This window comes from Apis cerana, linkage group LG1, assembly GCF_029169275.1.
Source record: "Apis cerana isolate GH-2021 linkage group LG1, AcerK_1.0, whole genome shotgun sequence".
In the NCBI taxonomy this organism is placed as follows: Eukaryota; Metazoa; Arthropoda; class Insecta; order Hymenoptera; family Apidae; genus Apis; species Apis cerana.
Window position 1 is genome coordinate 9,611,328 of NC_083852.1, and position 22,923 is coordinate 9,634,250.

General features: G+C 34.4%; 1 protein-coding gene across 16 annotated transcripts in view; it reads left to right on the forward strand.

Moving 5' to 3' along the window:
* Positions 1–22,923, forward strand: part of LOC108002966 (zwei Ig domain protein zig-8-like) — a 257,216-nt gene that overhangs the window by 222,869 nt on the left and 11,424 nt on the right. For all 16 annotated transcript variants that reach the window (XR_009831837.1, XM_062081316.1, XM_062081212.1 and 13 more), the window contains 3 exons: positions 8,746–8,987; positions 11,619–11,838; positions 22,648–22,831. Coding sequence is in view for 15 of the 16 variants with exons in the window: in XM_062081316.1 (XP_061937300.1) it covers positions 8,746–8,987; positions 11,619–11,838; positions 22,648–22,831 (646 nt within the window). In the remaining variant the exon portion in view is untranslated. The remainder of the gene's footprint in view (positions 1–8,745; positions 8,988–11,618; positions 11,839–22,647; positions 22,832–22,923) is intronic.

Below are 22,923 nucleotides of genomic sequence, written 5' to 3' on the forward strand. Positions count from 1 at the left end.
AGAATATACTTAAATTATTTAATACAGGCGAGTGATTTAAATATTTTATTAGAACGATTAACAATTTTTTATCTATTTTAGATGTATTTCAAATAATTTCATTGGAGATAATCGTGACTAGTGATCCTGGTAAATACAATAATAGAGTTCGTGTATTTTAAATTCTAATGTTTAAAATATATTCAAAGGATTGAAACCAAATCTTTCCATTATCGTAAATTGTTTCGTCTCAAGTGAGCTAAAATTTATTTAAGAGTGATCGATTCACAAGAGTTGCAATGTACGAATCTCATCGATTCTCGAGAACGTTCAGCACGCGAATCGTTTTCCCTGTCGAAGAGGAACGACAAACAATGGGAGATTAGGGGTCGTTGCTGATAAGCTACGGATTTAAAAGAAGGAAGAAAAGTGGTGGCTAGATTAAACTGCAAGATTAATATTAAACACACGTTTCTTGTTTCCATAGATGTTTATATTCCATAGAATTTTCACGTGTTAAACGACTGTCCGATATTGACGCAATTTCAAATCTTTTTCCACGTGAAATACGTTTTTTCGATACGTTTGTTCGAATCTTTTTTTTTTTATGGAGAAACGAAGAGAAATTGATTCTATCTTCGTTGAAAGGCGATACAAAATTTATGCAATCATTTTCCTGTCCATATATCTCAAATTTCTTCTTTCTTTTCGACCAGTATCTTCGAAATTTCCTCGAGCATCGTTTTTTCCCCTAGAGTCCCTAGTTATTTATATATTCGCGAATAACGAAACGAATTTGAATTTAAGATTAAGCGAAAGTGCAAGTTCAAGTTTGTTCAAAGACACGGGAACTTTTGAAGATACGCTTTTTTTTCCAGCTTAGGAAAATTTAATACAACATGTGGCTTGATATAAATTTAATAATTTTAACTTGTAAGGGAAAAAATTCGATAATTTATGAAATTTTGTAAGAATTATCGATATTGTTATCGATATTTACCTATATACAGTTCAATTTGACGGTAAAACATTCTTGTTTTGTGAATCATTGTGAATTAAAGTTAAGTACAAATCAACAACGTTCATCCTGTATATCCTTGCTCAAACATGAAATTTACATATTCGTGCTTGTGGCATAAAGGGGATGACACACGCCCAGAAAAGTACGAAAACCCGCGAGTTCAAAGGAGATATCGCTTTAAAGATACTCGAAATGGAGCCAGTTTAAAAAAAAAAAAAATAAAAAATAAAAATACATAAATTTTCACGAAAAATCACAAATTCGAAGAGATTCAAAAGGCTCGAACTCGATTTTTGAAAATTCCATTTCGTCCCCGTGTACAGGTTAAAACACGCGGATCTCTGATGGTGGTTGCAGGACCGCATTGCGGATGCGAGGCTGAAAGTCCTCGTTTTAAACACGTGAAATAATTATTAGGTTTCGCTAGAATCGAGATGAAATAAATAACCGTGAATTTCGATTCGAAAATTTGACGAAATTTTGAAACGTTTAACCGAATATGAGTATAATTCGGTAAATTAATAAAACTACGGAGAAATATAGATAGTATTTTTATAATTTTTTTAAACTCAACGACAAAGATGTATTCCTTGTTTCTCGTCCAAAATTAATTTATAATGATTGATATATATTAAAAAATACAATTCCATTTAGAAAATGATGTAATCATCGTTCGATTTCGTAACTCTATATATATACATTATAATATTACTAATACATATTTGGATGATGGATTTCAAATGATCAATTCCAATCCAAATAACTACGTAATAATAGATCCTTAGAAAGTAACTATCTAGAGTTTCTGGAACAGACTATAGAGCGAAACGAGTAATGCTAAATACAGGTGACAAGTTGGCAAATTCAAACTCGTAAGGCTAGACACAGGTGACACTGAAAGCGTGAGACTTGATATCGGAGGAAGCTAGGATTGCTGGCGTGAAATGGCATACAAATGGCACAAGACTTAGGGAATATAGTGCAAACACACACACACACACACATACACGTGCCCGTGGAAATACAAGACACTTTCAATGCGTGAACCTAAACAGAAACAGCTCTCGTTCCTGGGGAATGGGATTATCTATGAAGTCGAACGATTCCCAGTTGGAAACATCGAACTTGGGGAGAGTTAATGCCAGAAGATGTTAGAAATCGATAACATATTCAATTCGATGCAATTACTGGAAACTTCGTGATAACTCCTACTGGATATATCAAAACAGATGTATACATAGATTATGAGACGATTCGTAATTTCTTAATGCAATGTTATCGATGCAAGAAGGAATTATAAGTTTCGAAATATCGTTTCAAATGATAATTTTAAAAAAACGATTGTTTACTACTCTGGCGAGTAATTTATTCAAATTGATGTCGTCTTCTTTATTTAATCAAGTTATTAAAACTTATTTATAATTTTAAAATAATTCAATTTAAAATTTTCTCAAAACATATCTTCTTTACTGATGCAATCTTAGATTCACAGTAAATTGACTAAAATAAACATTGCTATATCTATTAAATATTTTAAATAATATTTGGATTTGAGATATAAAAACACGGTTCTCTCGTAATATGAATATTCTGAGAGGTCATTGATCTTAGAGAAACTAGAGACACCTGGAGACCGTAGAAACTTCAGGAACCCTTTAGGCTCTGGAGACTTTGGATAACGCTAATACCGCAGGGATCCTCGATTTGCCAAAGACGAAGAACCTAGGGACCCTAGGAACCCACAAGAATCATAGGGAACCTCAGAGATTCTGAATATCTGTACGATCTCGCAACTATCGATACATAAACTTCGAAGAATTCTGCACCTGCCGGTGTTGAACCGTTGAAGATTGAAACCATTGAAATGCTTGAATGCATTATATGTATATGCATATAAGCCATGATTTTTCTATATAAATATAAAAAAACTTTGTGGATCTTTGAAGGAATATGAAATTCTTCGGAAGACGCTTGTACTGGATTTTCAGCATCTCGTGTTTTCGAAATTTCCTAATAACTTTAAAATTTTTGGAATCTCTGATCTGGATTATTTACTTTAAAAAAGTACTATGTCATTAATAGATTTTAATCTCTTTCTGAAATCTTCTCTTTGATTTTTTCCAATTACTTTGTGATGATCAAGTTCCTCTCTGAAGAATCCTCTCTAAAGAAACAGATCTTCTAAATCACACGTAATATATTGAATAATATTATTATTGACGAAGAAAAAAGGAAAAATTTAAATATTCAGAAGAAAGGAATTAAGAGATTAAAAAAAATTATTGAAATACAACAATCGTTATATATAACGCAACTCGACTAAACATTTACCATGAAGCCAATATTACAATCTATCAGCATAAAGGAAAAAACAATATTACGACAATCTAAATAAAAAATCCTATCTTTCCATATAAATAAAAACGATAATCTTCCCCACGATGAAATCGAAACGATTAAATCCCATCCTATACGAATTTCGTGCCTAACCGATCCCATCCGATGGAATTCGGATTTCCATTAAATCCAATCCAGAAAGAGGATCCTATAAACCCTCGAGCTGACATCCAAACAAAAGGAGCAACGTGCCGCGACAGATAACAGCGTAACACCGGACTCCGCCACGATAATGCGCGCACGTTCCATTACGCATCGCGGCGATCGATAGCCGTGCACCGCGTAAAACGCGTACACGTTATCAGCATCGTGTTATCGAGCGGCTGATTTATCATTACAAGCACACAACCATGGATGAAGATCGACCGTTGTCGATCTTTCCGCCGTTACACGTCGCCGGAGGCAGAGACGAATGGTTCGACAACCATCATTGTCGCGGAATTGTGCGTCTCGCGAATTTTCTCACCGTCGTGATGCGTACAAGTGTCATCGATAAACAGGCGTGTTTCGTTGGATGGGATGAATTTCTCTGGAAATGGTTCGAGAATATATTTTTTTTATTATAAAGTTATTCGTGAAGGAGATTATAAGATGTTGATATTGTGTTTTATTTCTCGTTTTATTCGATGAAAGGCATCCAATATATTCACACGAATTTTCGGAGGAAATCAATTGTGGAGATCAAAACGAATATAGAAATATTGGTGTGGGTTTATTTATTAAACGATATCTGTGTATGATGAAGATACTTTTGTTTTGATATTTAGAATCAATACTACAAAAGTATCGTTTGAATTATTCAAACGATGCATAATTTTTTATCAAAGAAATTTTTACAGAAAGATGTTTGACGTAAAATTATAATATTCTCGTTCGATCTTCTTATTAGATACATTCTGTGGTTATAATAACGTGTATGCATACAATAAGCCAATGAATTAAAATAAAAGATGGAAGGTTGTTGACTGAAAATATAATTCTTCGGGTTTAAAAATTCATGAACAATTCAAGAAATTATGCTTCTTGCAATTAATTTATCATCGCTCCTTAAGTGAGCATCACCTGATTTGATTTATCGAGATTGATTTTATCGATGGAACAAACTTGGGCCGAATGTCAGTCCCGCGAGATTCGGCTCAAGTTTCGCAGAAACAAATTTGTTAAATTGATCTCGTCGAAACGGCGCATTCTATTTAAGTTTCACGATCGATTTCGTGTCCCAATCTTGCAACGTATCGCGAGTTTCGTTGGATTCAAAGTTTTCGTCGAGCACTTCTGTCATTCTTCAAACGTTATAAACTCGAGTTATCGCGAGGAAAATCGTGAAAAGTTGAAAAATGGAGGACGATACAGGATAGAAAGATGATAAATTAAATTATATCTTTTAAATTACGTACGAAGAGTCTCATGCGGATTATTTTTAGAAAATTTATATTTTTTCGTATAACATTTATCTCCCTGCCATTGACACATTCTCACAAATATCGAATAAATAATTGATGTCTGTTGAATAGTCACAGCATCTGATAACTCGTAAATAGTCCAATGAAACAGTGTAATGGACTGATATAACTATTTACAATAACAATTTAGAATAAACGCTCTTCCATTTGAAAAAAACAAAGTTGATTCCTATACATAAAAATCGACACCATGCAAGTTCGATCTGACCATTTACCATTTTCTATAAGATAACAATCCAGATAAATATATATATATATATATATCATATATCTATAACTTTGCAGACAAAGAATCACGAGATACATCAACACGTTCGAGGTGAACAGTAACAAAAATCGGAAGGGACTGTTCTTCAACTGCTATCCATCCTCGCATAATTAAATTCGTTCCTCCCCAAAAGTAATACGAATTTTTTTTTATCGATTGAACTGGGGCAACTCTCGCTCTCCCTACAATTACACGTCCAATAACCTGGCCCAAACACCACGGTTCATATAACGGGAGCATCTCGCGCACGGGTGTGGTGTGGGAGCCGCGTGAACGCATATTAAAGGGTGAAGCGGCGCGTCGAGAGGGCACAGGGACCGATACGCGTTTAAGTGGCGGCGAGATCCGTGATTCGGGCAGAAGCCCTGGAACGACGTGTAACGCGTGGCGGTCCGCGGGATCCGGTTTATGCATAAAACATGAGCGCGTTACCGGTTGTGCCTCGAATCGGAATTATTTACCGTGGTTAGCCGGACTCGCTCGAATTACGACGTAACCGTGTTCGATGGAACAGAGGAGACGCGCGAGGACTAATTACGCGGATCGACATTTGTATTTGGAAGTAAGTTAAATCCTTTTCTTCGAGAAAATTATGATTCTGTCTATATATTATCTTCGATTCTTTGAATGTTGTTCTTATAGTTTTGAATAAATTAAAAATGATATATATATATTGAAGAACGATAAAGGGGGGTTCTAATATGTTATGGGATTCGAGATTAATATTCGAATGTATTAAATAAACTATTGACTCTCGTGTATCGTCCACTTGCGAACAGGTCACAAAGGAATTCAATTTTCTCTCAAAGCATCCCCGGTCCAGCAATCCTAATCGATTTTTCGAAATCCGTATCTGTCTGCTCGCAAATACTAGGCAACAAAAAACGGATACGAAATCGATTTATTTTTGTCGAAAAAAGGGGGAAGCGGTTGAACGATCATTAGATCTCGAATTGGACTTAATCTCGTATTTCTGAAACTTCGTTTCCATCCCCTTCGACGATGCAGCATAATGCACGCTATGAAGAGAGGGGAAAGCGCCAAGTCAGAAGTCTCGAATGTTTGCAAATCGCGAAAAAAATAGGTCGATTGCTAAGTTTCGACGCCCGGCTGGGGATGCGTTGATTGTGCCTCCGCTCTTCGAGTGGAGAAAGGAGAGAGGGGTGGAAAAAAAAAATATCCGCGAGATAGCTCGGGGTGATTACTCGATAAAATCCGGGGTGATTCGATCGAAAAATCGGGGAGAGACGAAAATCACCTACCTCTAATTGGTCGACGCACAATCGTGAATAGAAAACCGGTTGAGATTCTCCGATGAACAGAGATAACGAATACGCGAAAAATAATAATTTTTTTTCTTCCGAATAGATTTCAGATTCTTTTTAATCTCGTGTTCCTTAACGGGATTAAAGTTTTTAATAAAAATATACGAAACGATTAAAAATTAAAGAGTTTCCAAATATAAATGTTTATTACGTAGGGAAGAAATTAGTTCAAACGTTTCAATTTTTTCACAAAAGGAAAAGAAAATTTTGACGATCACTTAAACTTAATCAAACTGTTTCATTTATTATCAATTAGTTCACACGATCGAAAGAAAAATATGGCTAAAACTCCTCAAAGGAAACCATCCTTTGATAAAGAATTCTTTTGATTGAAACGTATCGTGAATTTTTTTCGATACGATGGAAAAATTTGACCGATTATTTAAATATTCGCGTACACAGGGGTGTAAGAAGAGGATGGCCTCGATCCAGGGATCAATACAACCTATAACGATTTTCATATTCGCCAAGGCAAGAAGGGATACCACGGGTTCTTCGTCGGTATCCGGAACACGCTTTCAACGGTTCCACCGGAATTCCCGATCAGTTTTCCTTCCCTCTGGGTCGTGGCAAAATTTCCACGACGGAAGCAAAGAGAAAAGATCGGTGGGGAATGGCGGAGAGAAAGAAATGGATGATCGTTGCCGAGTTTTTCTACTGGGAGAATCTACTTGTGACGAAGTTTAGGTTTGATCTGACCGATGTTTAATTAGATGATTAATATTTGTTTTAGAAGTGTTTTTCTTCTAATTTGTTGTAATAATAGGTAAATGTTGAAGTTACTTTGATGGTGATATATTTTTTATTTTTAGAATGATATTAAATTACGTTTACGATTAGGATTATTAATGATCTTTATTTAAGTGTAATTTACAGAAAGAATATATAAGTTATAATTTCTGAAGAACATTTCCTTAAAGTCTCTTTAATATATTTATTCTATACTTCGTACCAGAAAGACACTTAAAAAGTCTTTGAATTTAGTGTTGCAAAAATATGGAAGCACAATTTAATCGAAGATTCCTGAGATAATTTCAATCTTTTCTTTTGAAAAAAATTTTCGTTTCGACTTTATTCGAACTTTATTTTCGTGTACAGCTTTACATTCTCTCTTCGTTATAAAAATTTTATCTTAAACTCCGACCTCGAGACCCGATAAAAACCTTGACAAAACAAATCGAATGCGGTTAAAATTTCTCAGTGGCACGAGAGCGAAAGGTTTAAACGACGAAAGATAAACGAACAAATAAGTGGAAATTTTCCAAGTGTACAATCCAACAACGTTTAAATTTATATTTAAGTGACGCATCGTACACGTCGTTCTGAGGATACGAGCAGACAAATATCTAAGCAATATACGTACTTATTGTTTTCCGATGCGCTGCACGCGATCGAAGAAATATCGCATCCTTCCAATAGCCTGACATCAAACTCTCGTGCTTACCTGTTTCGCTGTATCTCTTGAGCAACGATAAATTGGACGATCTAACCTTAGACCCAGAACCGTTTCCATCTATGTACGTAGTGGTAAAATATATGGATCAAGATATAAATGTGATATAGAAATTATTTATAAGAAATGAAGTGAGAGTATCCATGCTTGTAAATCGACTTGACAAATGATTATATCGATGAATGGAAGCGTCAGATCAGTGAACGAAAGATTGATCGTATCGATTTCAGAGAATTTTTTAACATTTTTACATAAAGAAAACCGCACATGAATATATGCCTCTTTTGATTCTCAATTATTTCTCAAAATGTTTCCTTATTTTTAATCGAGAATTCTCGTTGTAATAATTAAAAATAATAATACGAAAGACGAATCCTACATTTTTCTGCCTTCTGTTGGCCGAAATTCTTTCACGAGACGCATAATTACTCCCAAGCTACGGCGTGTATATTCATTCAATGATTACAAACGTACAGGAATACGTATGTACCAATATGTACCGTCAGTTGTCAATTGTCTGTCCAATACTTGTAAACATCGGGAAACGGGATCTCTAGAGACTGGAGAATATCGCGACAAGATATCCGATCATCGGCAGCATGCAACGTATCCAATAAATCGTGCAACGTTTTTGAATAAATAACATCGCCAGAAAAAAAAAGGTCGAACGTTGATATCGAGTTGATAAAAAATTCGTAACGAAAGAGGCTTAAAATTTACAAAATTGAAGAGAGAAACTAATTGAAAGTGTGTTGCGTGATACGTCTAATTTGGATCTAATATTATTAGATTCTTTAAAAACGTATCTACTAACATTTCACGATTTTTAATTGTTACAGATCTATCAATAATAACAGATTCAATATCAACGAAATCGACAACGGCGGCAAAGCGATCGGTACCGACGGATGCGCCGATGTTGAACTACATTTTCGATGCGCACAGCACGCTGAACAAACATCAACACCATCACGATCACAGGTGGGGCCCCCATTTCGAGGGAGAAAGCAAGAATATGACGGTACAGGCTGGCGGTAGCGCCCTGCTTGACTGCAGGATATCCTTGCTACAGGATAAAACCGTGAGTCTCTTCCTTCCTTAAGTTTTTCTCTCCTATTGACAATTCTCTAGAAGATTGTGATTATCGAATGCAAATTTTCCTACGTTGACAAAAATAATTGTAAAGATATGATCACGATGAGTGGAAACTCAATTCGCTTCTTAATTGATACAACCCCTTTATAAATTTTCCACAAATACTCATTCTTAGGAAATCATTCAACAAAAATATGCAAAACACGTCGAAATATATGTAAATTTGTGCAAAGTGTATGCAAAAGTATGGAAAACATTTGTATAATATGTAAAAGTAGGGAGGGGGGAGGGGGGAAAGATGTTGTATATTTTCACGTGTTTCTGTATACTTTTACACCCTCGCATATATCTCCATTGCTTTACATACCTTTTCCATATATTCTCCATCGTTTTGCATATCTTAACAGTTTAACAGTCAAGGTCTCGTATTTCGCCAGCTTGCTCCCCCGTCGGGAAATTAGAAAGGCTATAATTCACAATTAATCTTGTAAACCGTGGCAACGGTGGTTTCAGACGAAGATGGGTGGCCACGATTTATTCTAATTAATTTCTTTTCGCCCGCCACCGGTCTTAGATCTCGGGTGTGACGCCATTTCCGGAAGCCAGACACGTCTACCGCAGTTGGAACAATCGCGCCGTTCGAATTAATTTAATATCCGGCCTCATTATACGCGTGTCGGTGTGGTTGAACAGGAATTATCGCTGCCGGCTAGATTTCGCGTGAATTCCCCTCGTAATCGTTGACATCCACGTCGCGTGAATTTGATCGTTTCGATTATCAATTATATTGACAAATATATATATATCGTCCTCTGGATTCTTCCCTTTTATTTTCATCAAAAAGTGACAAATAATTAAAATTTCAGCCAAAATTTTCTGATTTCACTTCGAATTGGAATCGTATTGAAAAGTTCTGCCAAATATTACCAATTTATAGAGGTGATTATCGTATAATCTTAAATTAAAAAATTTCGTTTTACTTTTGCAAATATATGAGATGATTATCAATTGTTTGAATAAATAGAATTGTATTTTCTTTTCAATGACAATGATCGAGCAATACGATATAACCAGGAGGAAATTAATTTGCAAGGGAGCAACTGCGATAAATTCGACACTTATGTTTGACATTCAGCGACATCTATCTTTTCAGAATTTACCAACTTCATTTTGAAATAGGGAAACGACGTCTACCAACTCTGCAGAAACTCGTAGGGCAATAGTTATATCCTAAAAGCATCGCAGTTGGCTGAACCACGGTCGAGCTCGCCTCAGCGTAATATTAGGCTATTAATGTCGTTGCTGTTGTTAATACTGCTAACGACGGTGTCGGCTAACACGATTATCCATGCATGATTATCTTGAAAATGCACACAACTCGACTTAGGACGATATTTATTAGTATACATTATTTGAATTTGCCGCCAAACATTCTTGGCTTCGTCCACCAGTACGTGATCGAGTATCAAATCGATTGAGATATTTTACAAAGTTTAAAGTTAAGTTAGGTGAGAATAGTAATTATTTATATAAAAAAAAATCTCTAGAAAAATAAATATTATTTTAAACATTTTCCCAATAAAAGATAATTTTAAAAATTTTGTCCTAAAAAGCAAAAAGCAAACGTTTTACAAATAATAAAACAATATATTATATTGAAAAAATATGTATGCCTCGCTGAGGATAAGATTTAAGACTTGAAATAGAAAAAAAGATAAATCAATAGCAGACAATGTCGATCGGAATTTTCTACAAAATGTTTCATGTTCTAGTTATAAAGGTAGCCAAAAGCAATCGATCACGATCGGTAGCGATCACACGCGCCATTGATAGCTGTCCATAGGCGGCAATCTCTGTTGAGCGGATAATAACGAGCTTGATATCCATGTCGAAGATGTACGATATCGCGCACATTTAATGGGGAATACCGGGAAACACTATCCAATTCCAGTTATGTGGATAATCTGTGGATTTCGGATCCTTGTTTATCAGAGCACTATCTTATGCAAGATTCGTTCGTAACATGTTTGCCTTCAATTTTCTAATATCTTGTTCGTTCAATTTTATATTACACAATAATATATTAAAAGTTGATGATAATGAAGGAGATATTTATATTAGGAAATGTGTCGATTAATTATTGCAAATTGATTGATTAATTATTTTTCTATTTTATAATTCTTGAATCTATTGAGTCAAACTTTAAATTAATATACATTATTTCCAATAAAAGTATAAGTGTCAAAATTCATATCAAAAAATTCGTTTCATTTGCAAATATTTGAAAGTATTTTGAAACTATTAAAAAATTTGTAAAGATAAATTAAAAAGTTATCATTTGTACAAGACATTTTCGAAAAATAGTTAACGAGACATCTAGCGGCAAATCGCCGAAACTTAGTTATTAGAAGTTAGAATTAGAAAGATTTGTCAAGTGTCTGAAACAGAGAATCGGAAAATGATGGTAATTGTCACCCATTTATCGAGATTATGGAAATGTCGTGCAAAATTAATATCATCCAATTTCAATTTAAAACGTAACAAACTCTGCTCTTCCCAAAATTTGATCCAAAATTAACTAAAGTAAAACTAACATGAAAATAATTTGTGTCGGCAGGTGTCTTGGGTACGTAGGCAAGACAATGGGGAAAAGGTAAATTTGCTGACAGTGGGTCAGCAGACGTACATAGGAGACCCAAGGTACACGGTGAAGTTCCAATACCCGGATAACTGGCGTCTACAAATCCGACCGGTGAACAGTAGCGACGAGGGCCAGTACGAGTGCCAGGTCAGCACTCATCCGCCCAAGTATATTCACGTGAATCTTCACATCAACGGTAAGTACCGCAATAATTCACTTTTATCTATCGTTAAACCCGCATCGTCAAATACGTCTGAAACGTCTGAAAATTATCACGAAACGTATGTTATCTTTAATAGTACGTTCCTCCTACTTCTATCGATCACATTGCGTTTCTATTTCGTTCGATGGTGAAGTCAATAGTATATGATAAATATATTTGAATCGTTTCAGATGATACAGATAATTAGACACTCACAAAATATTAAATTTCTACATTATTCTACAAATTTCTACTACATTAGAAGTTAGCGAAACTTTAAAAAGATATATTTTGACATCTGTAAAATATTATAGGTTATTATTCCGTATATCTTTAAAAATTTATTAGTTGCGCTATTTTTTTTTCTATATGACACATCGATGCAACTATTTTTGATCAAGAAAAATAAAAAAGATCCAATCGTAAATAATTAAGTATACGTCAATGATATACTGTTTTCATTTCCAGTATATCCCATATACCATAAAAGTGATCAGTGATGCAAAAATGAGTTTATTGACAAAACTTATCCGCAGTTTTCCGTGTTCCACATTCGTTTATCCCTCTATATCCAGTAATATTTGCCTGTATCGTTTATTCCGTCAACTTCGTTAACTTTGTTTGTCAATCTGTTCACGCAGTCGTTTCGACGCGGTTTGATACATTTTCACACACATTAACGCGCTCATTGTATACGATTTATTCCGAAAGCATCCTCAAACTATATACGTTTCAAAAAAAAAAAAAAAAAGAACACGTTTTATCGGACTTTCTGTTTTCCTTTTTTTTCTTTTTTTAATGCTAGACCAACTATCTCTGTTTCTGTGCTCTGTATTTCATTTCTATTTCTGCGCCTTTGTGTTAAAATCATTTATAAAAAAGAAAACTTTAAATGGGAAAAGTTTTTCCAATTTACTCATTGAAAAATTATAAAAAGAACTTTATATTATATATTTTATATGCGTAAAAATTATTTTTCGTAGATTATTAATATAATTTAATACAATAACGATGCGATACTAGCGCCACGTGACTATTAACTGCTAATATTCTCAGATTGGCAATAATTATTCGTTACTTTTTTACTTCTCGAATATTAAAATTATTATATTTTTCTATAATCGTGATATATTTTATTTATTCTTGAAAATTGCAATATGTCGAAAGAAATAAATATAAGATAAATAAATATGGATGAATAATATGAGAAGCACCAAAACTTGTAAAAATTGTAATTAATATCACTATTGAAATTCTCGTGTGATATGTTCACGTGATTGATATAATATAGTTCAAATAGGGGCAATCATAGTAAAGAACAAAAAATAAAGACAGTAAACACGATGTGGAAGGAAAAGGATTCGTTTCGAGAAATGGATTTATTTGAATTGGGGGAGGAGGAAATGGAAATAGTAGGACAAAAGGTCGAAATGAGACGAGTTAAGTAGTCGCAAGGGAATGCCAGAGGAATTGGCTTGGTTCTTGGCGCGAATCGAGTTTAGAAAAGAGGTCATTGAGTAAGTGATATGCTTTAAGTGTGGAGAGAACAAGAATTGCTGTAATTAGTTTTCTTCGATTCTTATATTATTAATTTAATATAGGCGTGAAGTATAATAAAATTTTTGAAATATTATAAATATACTACAAGATGAGATTATAATATACGAAATCAGATAATGATTGTAGCATAATTTTTATTAAAATTATATCATCACTCAACTTCTCAACATCATCTAAAAGATCGTTTTTATTTAAAATACTTTTCGAAATGAAACGTTCAAAAACGCAATAAAATAGATTTCGAAAGTAAAGTGATAATAATAAAGCGATTTTAAAATTACGTGTATTCATTTTAATTGAAAAAATAATGCGACATCCATCTTGGAAACGTTAAATTGCTTCGGCATTATGTTCCATCCTTTGGGAGCAGAAACAGGTGATTTAAATAATTAAAGTTACCGGTACCATTTCAAAGGCAGTTTTAGGGAAATTCAATTTTACTGTTGCTACTACCAGAGGAATTCCAAACTCTAGAGAAGTTTGTTCGTTCGAGAAACGTTCACGCGAACATTCTTGGTTAGGCATCCATTCACCGGATTTTAAATCAAACTAATCATCTTATTCCTTTGAATCGAATTAATCGACACGTCTTTGGAATGATATTGATCGAGCGATCAGAAACTAAAATAAATTCTTAAATAATAATACAAAAGCGAAATTCGCGTCGATGAAACTTTGCCCAAAAGGATTAATTCTGTTAAGAATTTTTTGTCTCCTCCTTTCAAATAATGGTAATAATAATCTCCAAGTGAGCCGAAAGTACGTGTCGGTAAAGAAAACCCATCCGCAAGTGCCATGGTCTCGATGTAAATTAAATGGGAGACGTGAAATAACCTTTCTCTCTTTCTCGAAGTTAAGATTTTCCCTTCAATGACGTCGGGAGAATCGTTTAAATCGGACAACCGGAGGGATAAAAGGTGAAAGCAGAGGGAAACAAAGAGGAGAGCTAGAAAGAAGTATTCAAGTATTCAGCGTGAGATCGAGGAAATTGGCTACGTTCCTGCTACTTTCGTGAACTACGGTGTCACGAAGCTCGCATCGGGAAAATCCGTCGTTGGGCGGATGCCGAAAGAAATAAAACCGCCACGATGGAAAAAGAGAAAGAATGGAAAAGAGGAGAAGTTGATTTCGAGCTGATTCTATCTGTCGTAATGTGATATATATATTGGCCAATAAAATATATAAAATATTCGAACATAACAAATAACACAAATAATTCTAAAAAAATATTTATTGTAATTATATTCTATCCAAAAAAAAGGTAAAATTAAGGCTTACTTGTGAATATATATATTACACTCTTGTATAATTCTTAAGATTCATTAATAATTCGTAAAAATTTCACCAATAGATTGTACGCAGAAATATAGGAAGAACAATAAAAAAGAAAAGATATTTTTACTTCTATAAAAAAAAAAAAAAAGAAAACTCGTCGCAAGAGCTTGGAAAAAATTACACGAAGCCATTATTGTGTACATCGTGCACAGTTCATCTCCGGCGTGGAGTAGAAAAGCAACGCGTTGTAATCATCTGGATAGAAGAGCTCGGCGCCATACATCGAGACCGGATGCTTACGAATATTAACAGTGGCTATGGTCGATGGTGGCTTGAATGGCGAAAATATTTTCCTCTGCGCGACCACGAGGGGTCCACCATCACAGGATTTTTCACAAAGAACAGGTTCCTTTTTTTTTTTCGTGATAGCAGATCACGAAACGTGGCGTATTCAGCCACGGCGGAAGGCAACGTTCGTCGAATGGTCAGCCAAAGAATAAAAAATACCGAGCAGACGGTGCAGGACGAAATGACGATTTCGACGCATATCAAAGAGAACAGGAAAGAGGGGGGAACCTGTCTTGAACGTTTCATCGTCAATGCTCTAGCCTGTAGATCATCAAACTGTGAGAGAGGAAAAATGGACGTTGCTGAGGAACGATACACGCATGTTTCTAAAACGATTCGAAGGGAGTTGTTTAAAAATCGATGGAGGAAAAATGGTCGGACGTTTCGATCATTAATCACAATATTAGTTGATGTAAGTAATTAATGCCAATTTTGATTTGATTTTGATCTACAATTATTCTTTGTTCTTCATTTATAGACATTAAACTCGTATTCCTTCAAAATTCTACTTCTTTTCTGCTACATGTTACATATTAATGAGTAATAAATTAATATTTAGAACGTTCTTTTTAAGTCAGTTAACGAAGATCCTATTTTTTAAAATTTACGTGTAAAATTTCATTCATTTTATTAATAAACTCATTACGATATAAAATGTATTAATTTGTAGCTTATAAAGTCTAATAACATCAATTAAATCGCAACAAGAATTTAGGGAACGTCAAAGAAAAAAAGAGAAAGAAAGAAAAGTGTATCGATTTCTAACCTAACCTCCAAAACAAAGCAATCTAATAAAAGAAAGGATTCGAGGAACATCAAAGAAATAGAAAGACAAAGAAAAGTTGATCAATCCTGTATCAAATCCTAAAGTACCCCAAGGCAAGAAGGATCCAAAGAGAATAAAGGCAAAAGTTGTAAAATCAAAGGAAAGGAGAAGAAATAAAAAAAAGAAAGAGAGAGAGAAAGAGTCTCGATTATCTCACAATCAAATCCCTCCAATATTACAATCACCTCAAACACCTCCTGTTAAACACCTTATCCCACTTTTAAGAATAGTCTTTCTTGCTTCTTGCATTGGCGAGCTTACAAAATGACGGTAAACTGGAATAAACTGGGCTGGAAGATAAAACACTGGAAGGTGGTAACAGGCCATGAAATAAAAGGAAGGGCAATGGAATAAGCCTGATGGAAAGAGAGAGGAAGAAAGAAAGAAAAAAGTCGGGGGAAGTTGAGAAACGAGAGACAGGATCTGAGCATTCCGCTTCTGATCGGATAAATTGGGTTCGTTGGTCGAATTTTTGCGGCTCAGCAGGATAATTGAGGGCGAAGTGGCATAGACCGGTGGAATGGACGTTCGAAAGGGAAGACTCTTCTCCTTCTCCCTCCCCGTGGAAGCGGAACAACTTCATTTCGAGTAGAGAGAGACAGTGGGCTGGGATCGAGATACGTCGACTCGTTTCCTGGAACAAAGGGAAGTGGGAGGGGATGGAAAGTGGTACTTAGAGGTAGACAGGAAAATGGACAGTGAGCTCGGAAAATGTAAAACTACGGAAGGAAATTCATAAATGAAAAGGAAACAGGTGAAATAAGAAGCTCGGGCGGCAATAAAGGTGAAAAAAAAGAAGCCAACAGCCGAAAACTAGGTTTTTTTCTTTTCCTCTTGTTGATAATTTTTTTTTTTCTTTTTGGAACGAAAAGAGGCGAAACGTGAGCCGGTAATAAAGAGGAACAGGAAGGTGAAAGAGGGAATAATAATCGTGTAATAATCGCGTTTAGATAGATAGATTCGTCGCTTTTGGCGAGAGTTCTAACCTCTTCTGATGTGGAAGAGGCGGGATCAGTCTTTGTGCTAACAAGATGTTCCACTTAATGGTAATAACCGTGTTTTATTGAGGATCCGCAAACACGTCCAATCAATTTGACAAAGCCACTGTCCTCCCGAGTTTTGACTTTGACATCTTCCCATCTAATTTCATTTTTTTTAATTGGAATCATTCAAAATTTAGAAATTCAATCGTGGCTAATTTTGTTGGATTATTCGGAATTAATGCTATCGATGTGAATAGTGGTTTCATTTATATTTAAAATATATATTTTTTAAGATTGATGAAATTTTAATCCTCACTTTTCCTTGAGTTAGATGGATTTCATTAATAAAATTCATTATTTGAAATGATTTATGTTTTAAGAGTTTTATTAGAAATTTAAGAGAAGAACTAGAAATTAGGAATGATGTCGATAATAATTTTACCATTTGTACCCAAATGTTTTTTGAGGTTATGAAATTCTAACCTCACTTTTGAGTTAAATAAACGAATAGATTTTATCGTTCAGGAGACAGATTTAAATACAAAGTTAATTAAATGGAACAATATTTGAATGATATATAAAATGGATATATCATTTTGTTTCAAATATTATTATTCTCGTTTCTATTTCCAATACAATATATCCGATCCTCCAGTTGAAAAGCTATATTATATATTATAGATAATGAAATGATATGAAAAGCATAAATCGATTCTGTTTTCGAGATATGTTCATTTCGATTCGATTTAAATTCAATATCTGTTTAATTATCGATTGTATATTACGATGACATCGCGTTTGCACGTGATACATAAAATGGTTGCTCCGTGATACTACTCTCGAACGAGATTTACCTTTATCGACGGTCATTGAATATCGATTATTATTAACTTATTATTCTCATAAATTTTTATATCTATCTTATTTAAGAGAATAACGTGTTTTCGATGTTTTTTTTTATAAAATACGAAACATCTGTCCGTAAATAAAAAAAAAACTTAAGAAACTTACAAGTTTATGCTTAAAATGTCACCGATATTAAAAGACATAATTTCCCGGAAAAACGATAAGATTTGAAATTTTCTCGCCCTCGTAAATTCATGACTAATCGTAAGACGAGAAAACTACTTTATTAAAACTCGTAGATTTGTTCGAAAACCGTGAGAATCGAAAGTAAAATTATAATAATTGACGACTCGATTATGATAACCCGATGCCATAAATTAAATTTAAATAATTCCCTTCTATCAAAATTAATCTAAACATAGAAAAATTAACGAAAGGAGAATATGAGAATAACTCAGTAGATGAATATCTCTAAAAAAAAAATCATTAATAAAACATTGGTTCTGAATTTCAATTGAGGGGGATAAACATTCGTTATTCAAAGGGGCAAGATCTTCTTCTCCGTCATGTTCCAATTCCCACCGACTTCTCGACACTGGATTACATTTTAATCTTATACTTTCATCCGGGATAAGCCCGCGTAAATTCTTCGTTATCGCGGAAACGAAACCGTGGCGGATTCAACCAGAGAGATTCAGACCCGCCTAATACCCGTGCTAAACTTTAAACCGTTGCCAACCATGTTTCCAAAACATGATTCGTCAAGATCGTTTCGTGATCCCTAATTTTGACATTCGTCACTTCTCGTGACACGACCCAATTCTTGCTCATGAACTTTCCCAGGGCTAATAGGTAATAGCTGGCCAGAACATCGTACAAGATCCCGCAAAACTTATCGAACGTCGCATAATTATAGATTAATTCGGCCGTCACGCGAACTATGTGCTATCAGTCCGCACGAACTTCGTGGGATCGATAACGCGACCGATAAATTCGCGTTTATTAAATTTACAGAGAGAGAATAGAAGATTGATTAAAAGTAAACGATATATATATATTTCAAAATCCAACTTCTCGCTTCTTCGTAATTTGTATTTAATGGGCTAACTCGTAAAGATATATTATGCTCTCAAAAATATAAAATATGGTTATAAAATAAAACGGCGTGCTCTAATATCTCTCGAAAAATAATCCCTGAATCCGAAAAAATAGTCACGTTCGTGTTATAAACCGAGCAACCACGCCTGTTAAGAACAAATGTCGACGAGGTAACGTATCGTGGGTTAAGAAAAACGGAATGGTTACGGTATGTGGTCGCCAACATTGTTTTCCTACGTGTGTGCAGGACGAATTTAAATCTGTAACCGTGGCACGAACCGCTTGTGCAAACGTGGCCACCCGTTAAACAAATGGACATTTTCATAAACGTTGTAAATCAGTTAAACACGAAAACGAATATTCTATCGTATCTTCTGCCCATAAACTTCGAATCAAAATTAAAAAATATCTCTCTTATTAATATTACTATCATTCTCGATTTAAATAAATTTATCATACGCGTCACGAATCAAAATTTCAAATAAAAGTTTTCCTATCCTTTTATCGTAGTAAGTTAATCATTCAAAATCTTTTCAAAATAAAAAAAAAATGGAGGAGGAAAAATTCGAGATCGCAGTTAAGTAAAATATATACGGAAAATAAATACAATGACAGATTAAACTGTCACCTACCATTTTACACCCCTCTCTATCGACCCATGGATCTCGCAACCCCATGCGTCACAAATCACGAGGTATTCGCGCAACGAAAAATCCACGGCAGAACGAGAGAAGGAAGATCTTGCTCGGAGGGCAAGAATTACGAGGGGGGAAGGAAGGGGGTGGACGGATCGAGGACAAAATCGATAAGCGTCGTGCGACTATGAATCAACGCCCGATGTGTTTAGACCGCCTGCGGGATTTGGCAAAGGATCCCGCAGGATAATCTCGGCGAAACCACGGGGGATGGTATCGCTGATGGTGTACAACACGTGCAGAAAGAAAAGGATAAGAAGAACGGACACTGATACGAGTCTAACGTGTGTAAAATTTAATAAAGATACACGGAAAGGGATGAAAGAATACTCTGTGCAAAATGAAAAGTTAAATTTAAAAAGGAGGAAAGATTATGATAGATACAGTGTGGTAAAAAAAAAATTGGCCCTTTTCTTTTAATAAGTAAACTCGTTTAATATCCTGAAAGTTCTGTTTTTAATGAAAACTTGTACGTATGTAATAATTTTAGCATCTTTCCTTTATTCACAATCTTATTCTTTTATGACAAAACGATGGAATATTAAATTGTAAAATGTTTTAATTTAAAATATCGGTCATCTCAGAATATTTTAAATAATATTTTAAAATACTTTTACTTGTAGATTTATCGTATTCATTAAAAAGATAAAGAGAATTGTTGAAATATTTTCGTAAGCAATACGATAAATTGGAAAAATATATTTATAAAATTAAAATATTATTCAACTACCTTTTCATCTTAGAAATTTCTTCAACGTTTCAGCCTTCAGTGATTCATTGATTCTTTACCTAACCTGAAACAATATTTCATCCCCAATTTTAAGACCCAACGAATATATCTTCTCCCTCCACTCTCTTTCCAAGATCAACTACGAGATTGGGCTTGACGACCAAGCATAAAAAACGTGGGAAAATTTGCAAGCACTGGAGAAGACAGGTGAAAAAAAAAGAGGTTGGAGAAAGATCTATCAAATATATAGTCTGAATTTATCTCTTTCGTCTCATTCATTGGATATATAAACCGGATATAAATACCAGAAATTAATCATTGTTCGCGAATTTCTCGAGCGAAGGATTTTGTTGTTGAAGTGCTCGAAATTATCGTACTTATTTCATATTCCATATTCGTTTCTACCTTGTCTGGCTGTTGCTACCTCATTCTACTTTTACGTTCACTCAGACAAGTAGAATAAGAATATTGCGGATTGGAATAAGATCTCGAAAATCACATCACTTGTACATTTCTCTCCTTTATATATCTTAAATATTGAGTAATAACAGGCATAAAGATATATCGCGAAAAATGAAAAATATAATAGAATATCGCGTTATCAAATATTAATATAACGAGGAGAAAAAGAAGAGACGAAGGATGTTTGGATTAAAATGGAATAAAAAAATATCTTCCAATATTTTTCCATTAACGAGACTTATTGTTTCGCGAAAAACGTGCTAGCTGACAACATACACGAACGCGTGCACTCCGCTCCTCCTGATTCCGCGTGGAGCCGGCCGGATAAAAACTCGGAGAAAGAACATTCTGCGCGGTGGAACGTAGCGAATCCTGTATTATCCAGTGGTCGAGTGAGCAAAGTGAAAAGTTGCCGCGAAAGAACATTTTCCGGTGGGTATTCACGAGGTCGAACGCCATTTGTACATAGAAAAATTCACGAATTTAAACGGAATTTATTATAAGTACGCGAAGAAAAAATTATGAAAATTGTTTTATACGATTGGATATTCAAAAATTAATTTTGGAAATCTTTTAAAAGATATCCGAAGTTTATTCAAAGTTAAACTATAATTCAAACGATAATTGAAAAAAGGAAAAATAAGGAAATGAATATATGATAAGGAATTATTGGAAAATGGTATCTAAAATTCTTTTTTAAATTTATCCTTTCTAAAGTATACATTTAAAACATTCCTCTCCTCGTGATTCTTCCAACCGCGCATGCATTTTTCCTTCAAGAAGGTGCCTGTGCTTCTGGAAACGGTCCAGAGAGATATAAGAGATTCTGAATCGAACTTTGGTCGTTAGATACACGTATGCATCAAAGATGATGCATCATCCATATTTATCATCGCTGTGAAATGAAATTTTCTTATCCAACCAAATCGTTTACAGATATTCATTGGCGGCAAGTGACTTGCAAATTGTAAAAAATTTTACCAACGATGCAACTCCAATGAAATTTCGATCCGAACGAACATCGTTTTTCCGTGATGCATCGTGATTCATCGCATTATTCGCATTATTAAACAGCACCATTTGTATTCGTATTGCATCTCGTAATTTGTAAGCGTTCTCAAAATCGGAGGACTCTTAAACGTAGCGATTTTTGAATCATTTCCATCTACTCGTAATTTCCATGATTCTTAGACCACGGAAATACAGATGCATGATAAACTTCGAATTGGAAATGGTCCAGAAGGGGAAGGATGAAAGATCAGATCTGAATTGTTCCTCGATCGTTGGATGCACTTACGCGTGAACAGCGCTATCTATTGTGAATATTTATTGGCCCTGTAAAATATATGGAATGGTATGGAGATGATGTTTAGTTTCATCCATTATTGAATCTAGGTCGGTTTAATTTGCGGTCAACACTTTTGCAACAAAATTCCAGAATGCTCAAACAGTTCTTTGTTCGATATTGCTCAATGATATTTTGGGATGAGAGAAATTTAATATCTTTATAATATGTTTTCAAAACAAACGCAAGAAAAGGATTGAAAACGAAGATGTTATGATTATGGTAGAAAAATTCCATATACAGTTTCTTGGCGTAATAAAGAATACCAAAAGTCTTGATAAAACGAATTGACAAAAACATTATTTCTTTTTCAATCATTATTTCTCTGAAAATTTCCTTTTCACAAACAGAAAACAAATTATTTTAAAAATATTACAACATTCTTTAAATCAATGAAATTAAAAAGCTGAAAATAAATTAATAAATTAAATAAATTAATTATACATAATTTTGCAATAAAACGAAACAGAGAAATATATTAAATATGTGTCTAAATATATTTTTTATAAGTGTCGTTACATGCAACAGATAATATTATTACTTCAACATGTATGCCAAGATGCAATGTCTATACACTATCCTTCTAAAATCAATTGACGATGACAATATCTTAATATCCCTTAATGAAATTTCAGCACCATCCGTCCAAATAGTGGACGCCCTGGGTGAACCTCTGAGAGACAAGTATTATGAGGCTGACAGCACTATAGAGCTGTTATGCGTTGTGCGCCACATAGCAATGCAAGTGCAGTACAGTGTCGTGCAGTGGCTTCATGGCAACAGAGTTTTGAACTATGACACGACGAGAGGTGGTATCAGGTGAGTCAAATTATTTTCTTATCATTTTTTTTTTTAAATAATTTTAAATAGAAGAAATCTTTGTCCCAGAAGCACAGCAATTTATTAAAATT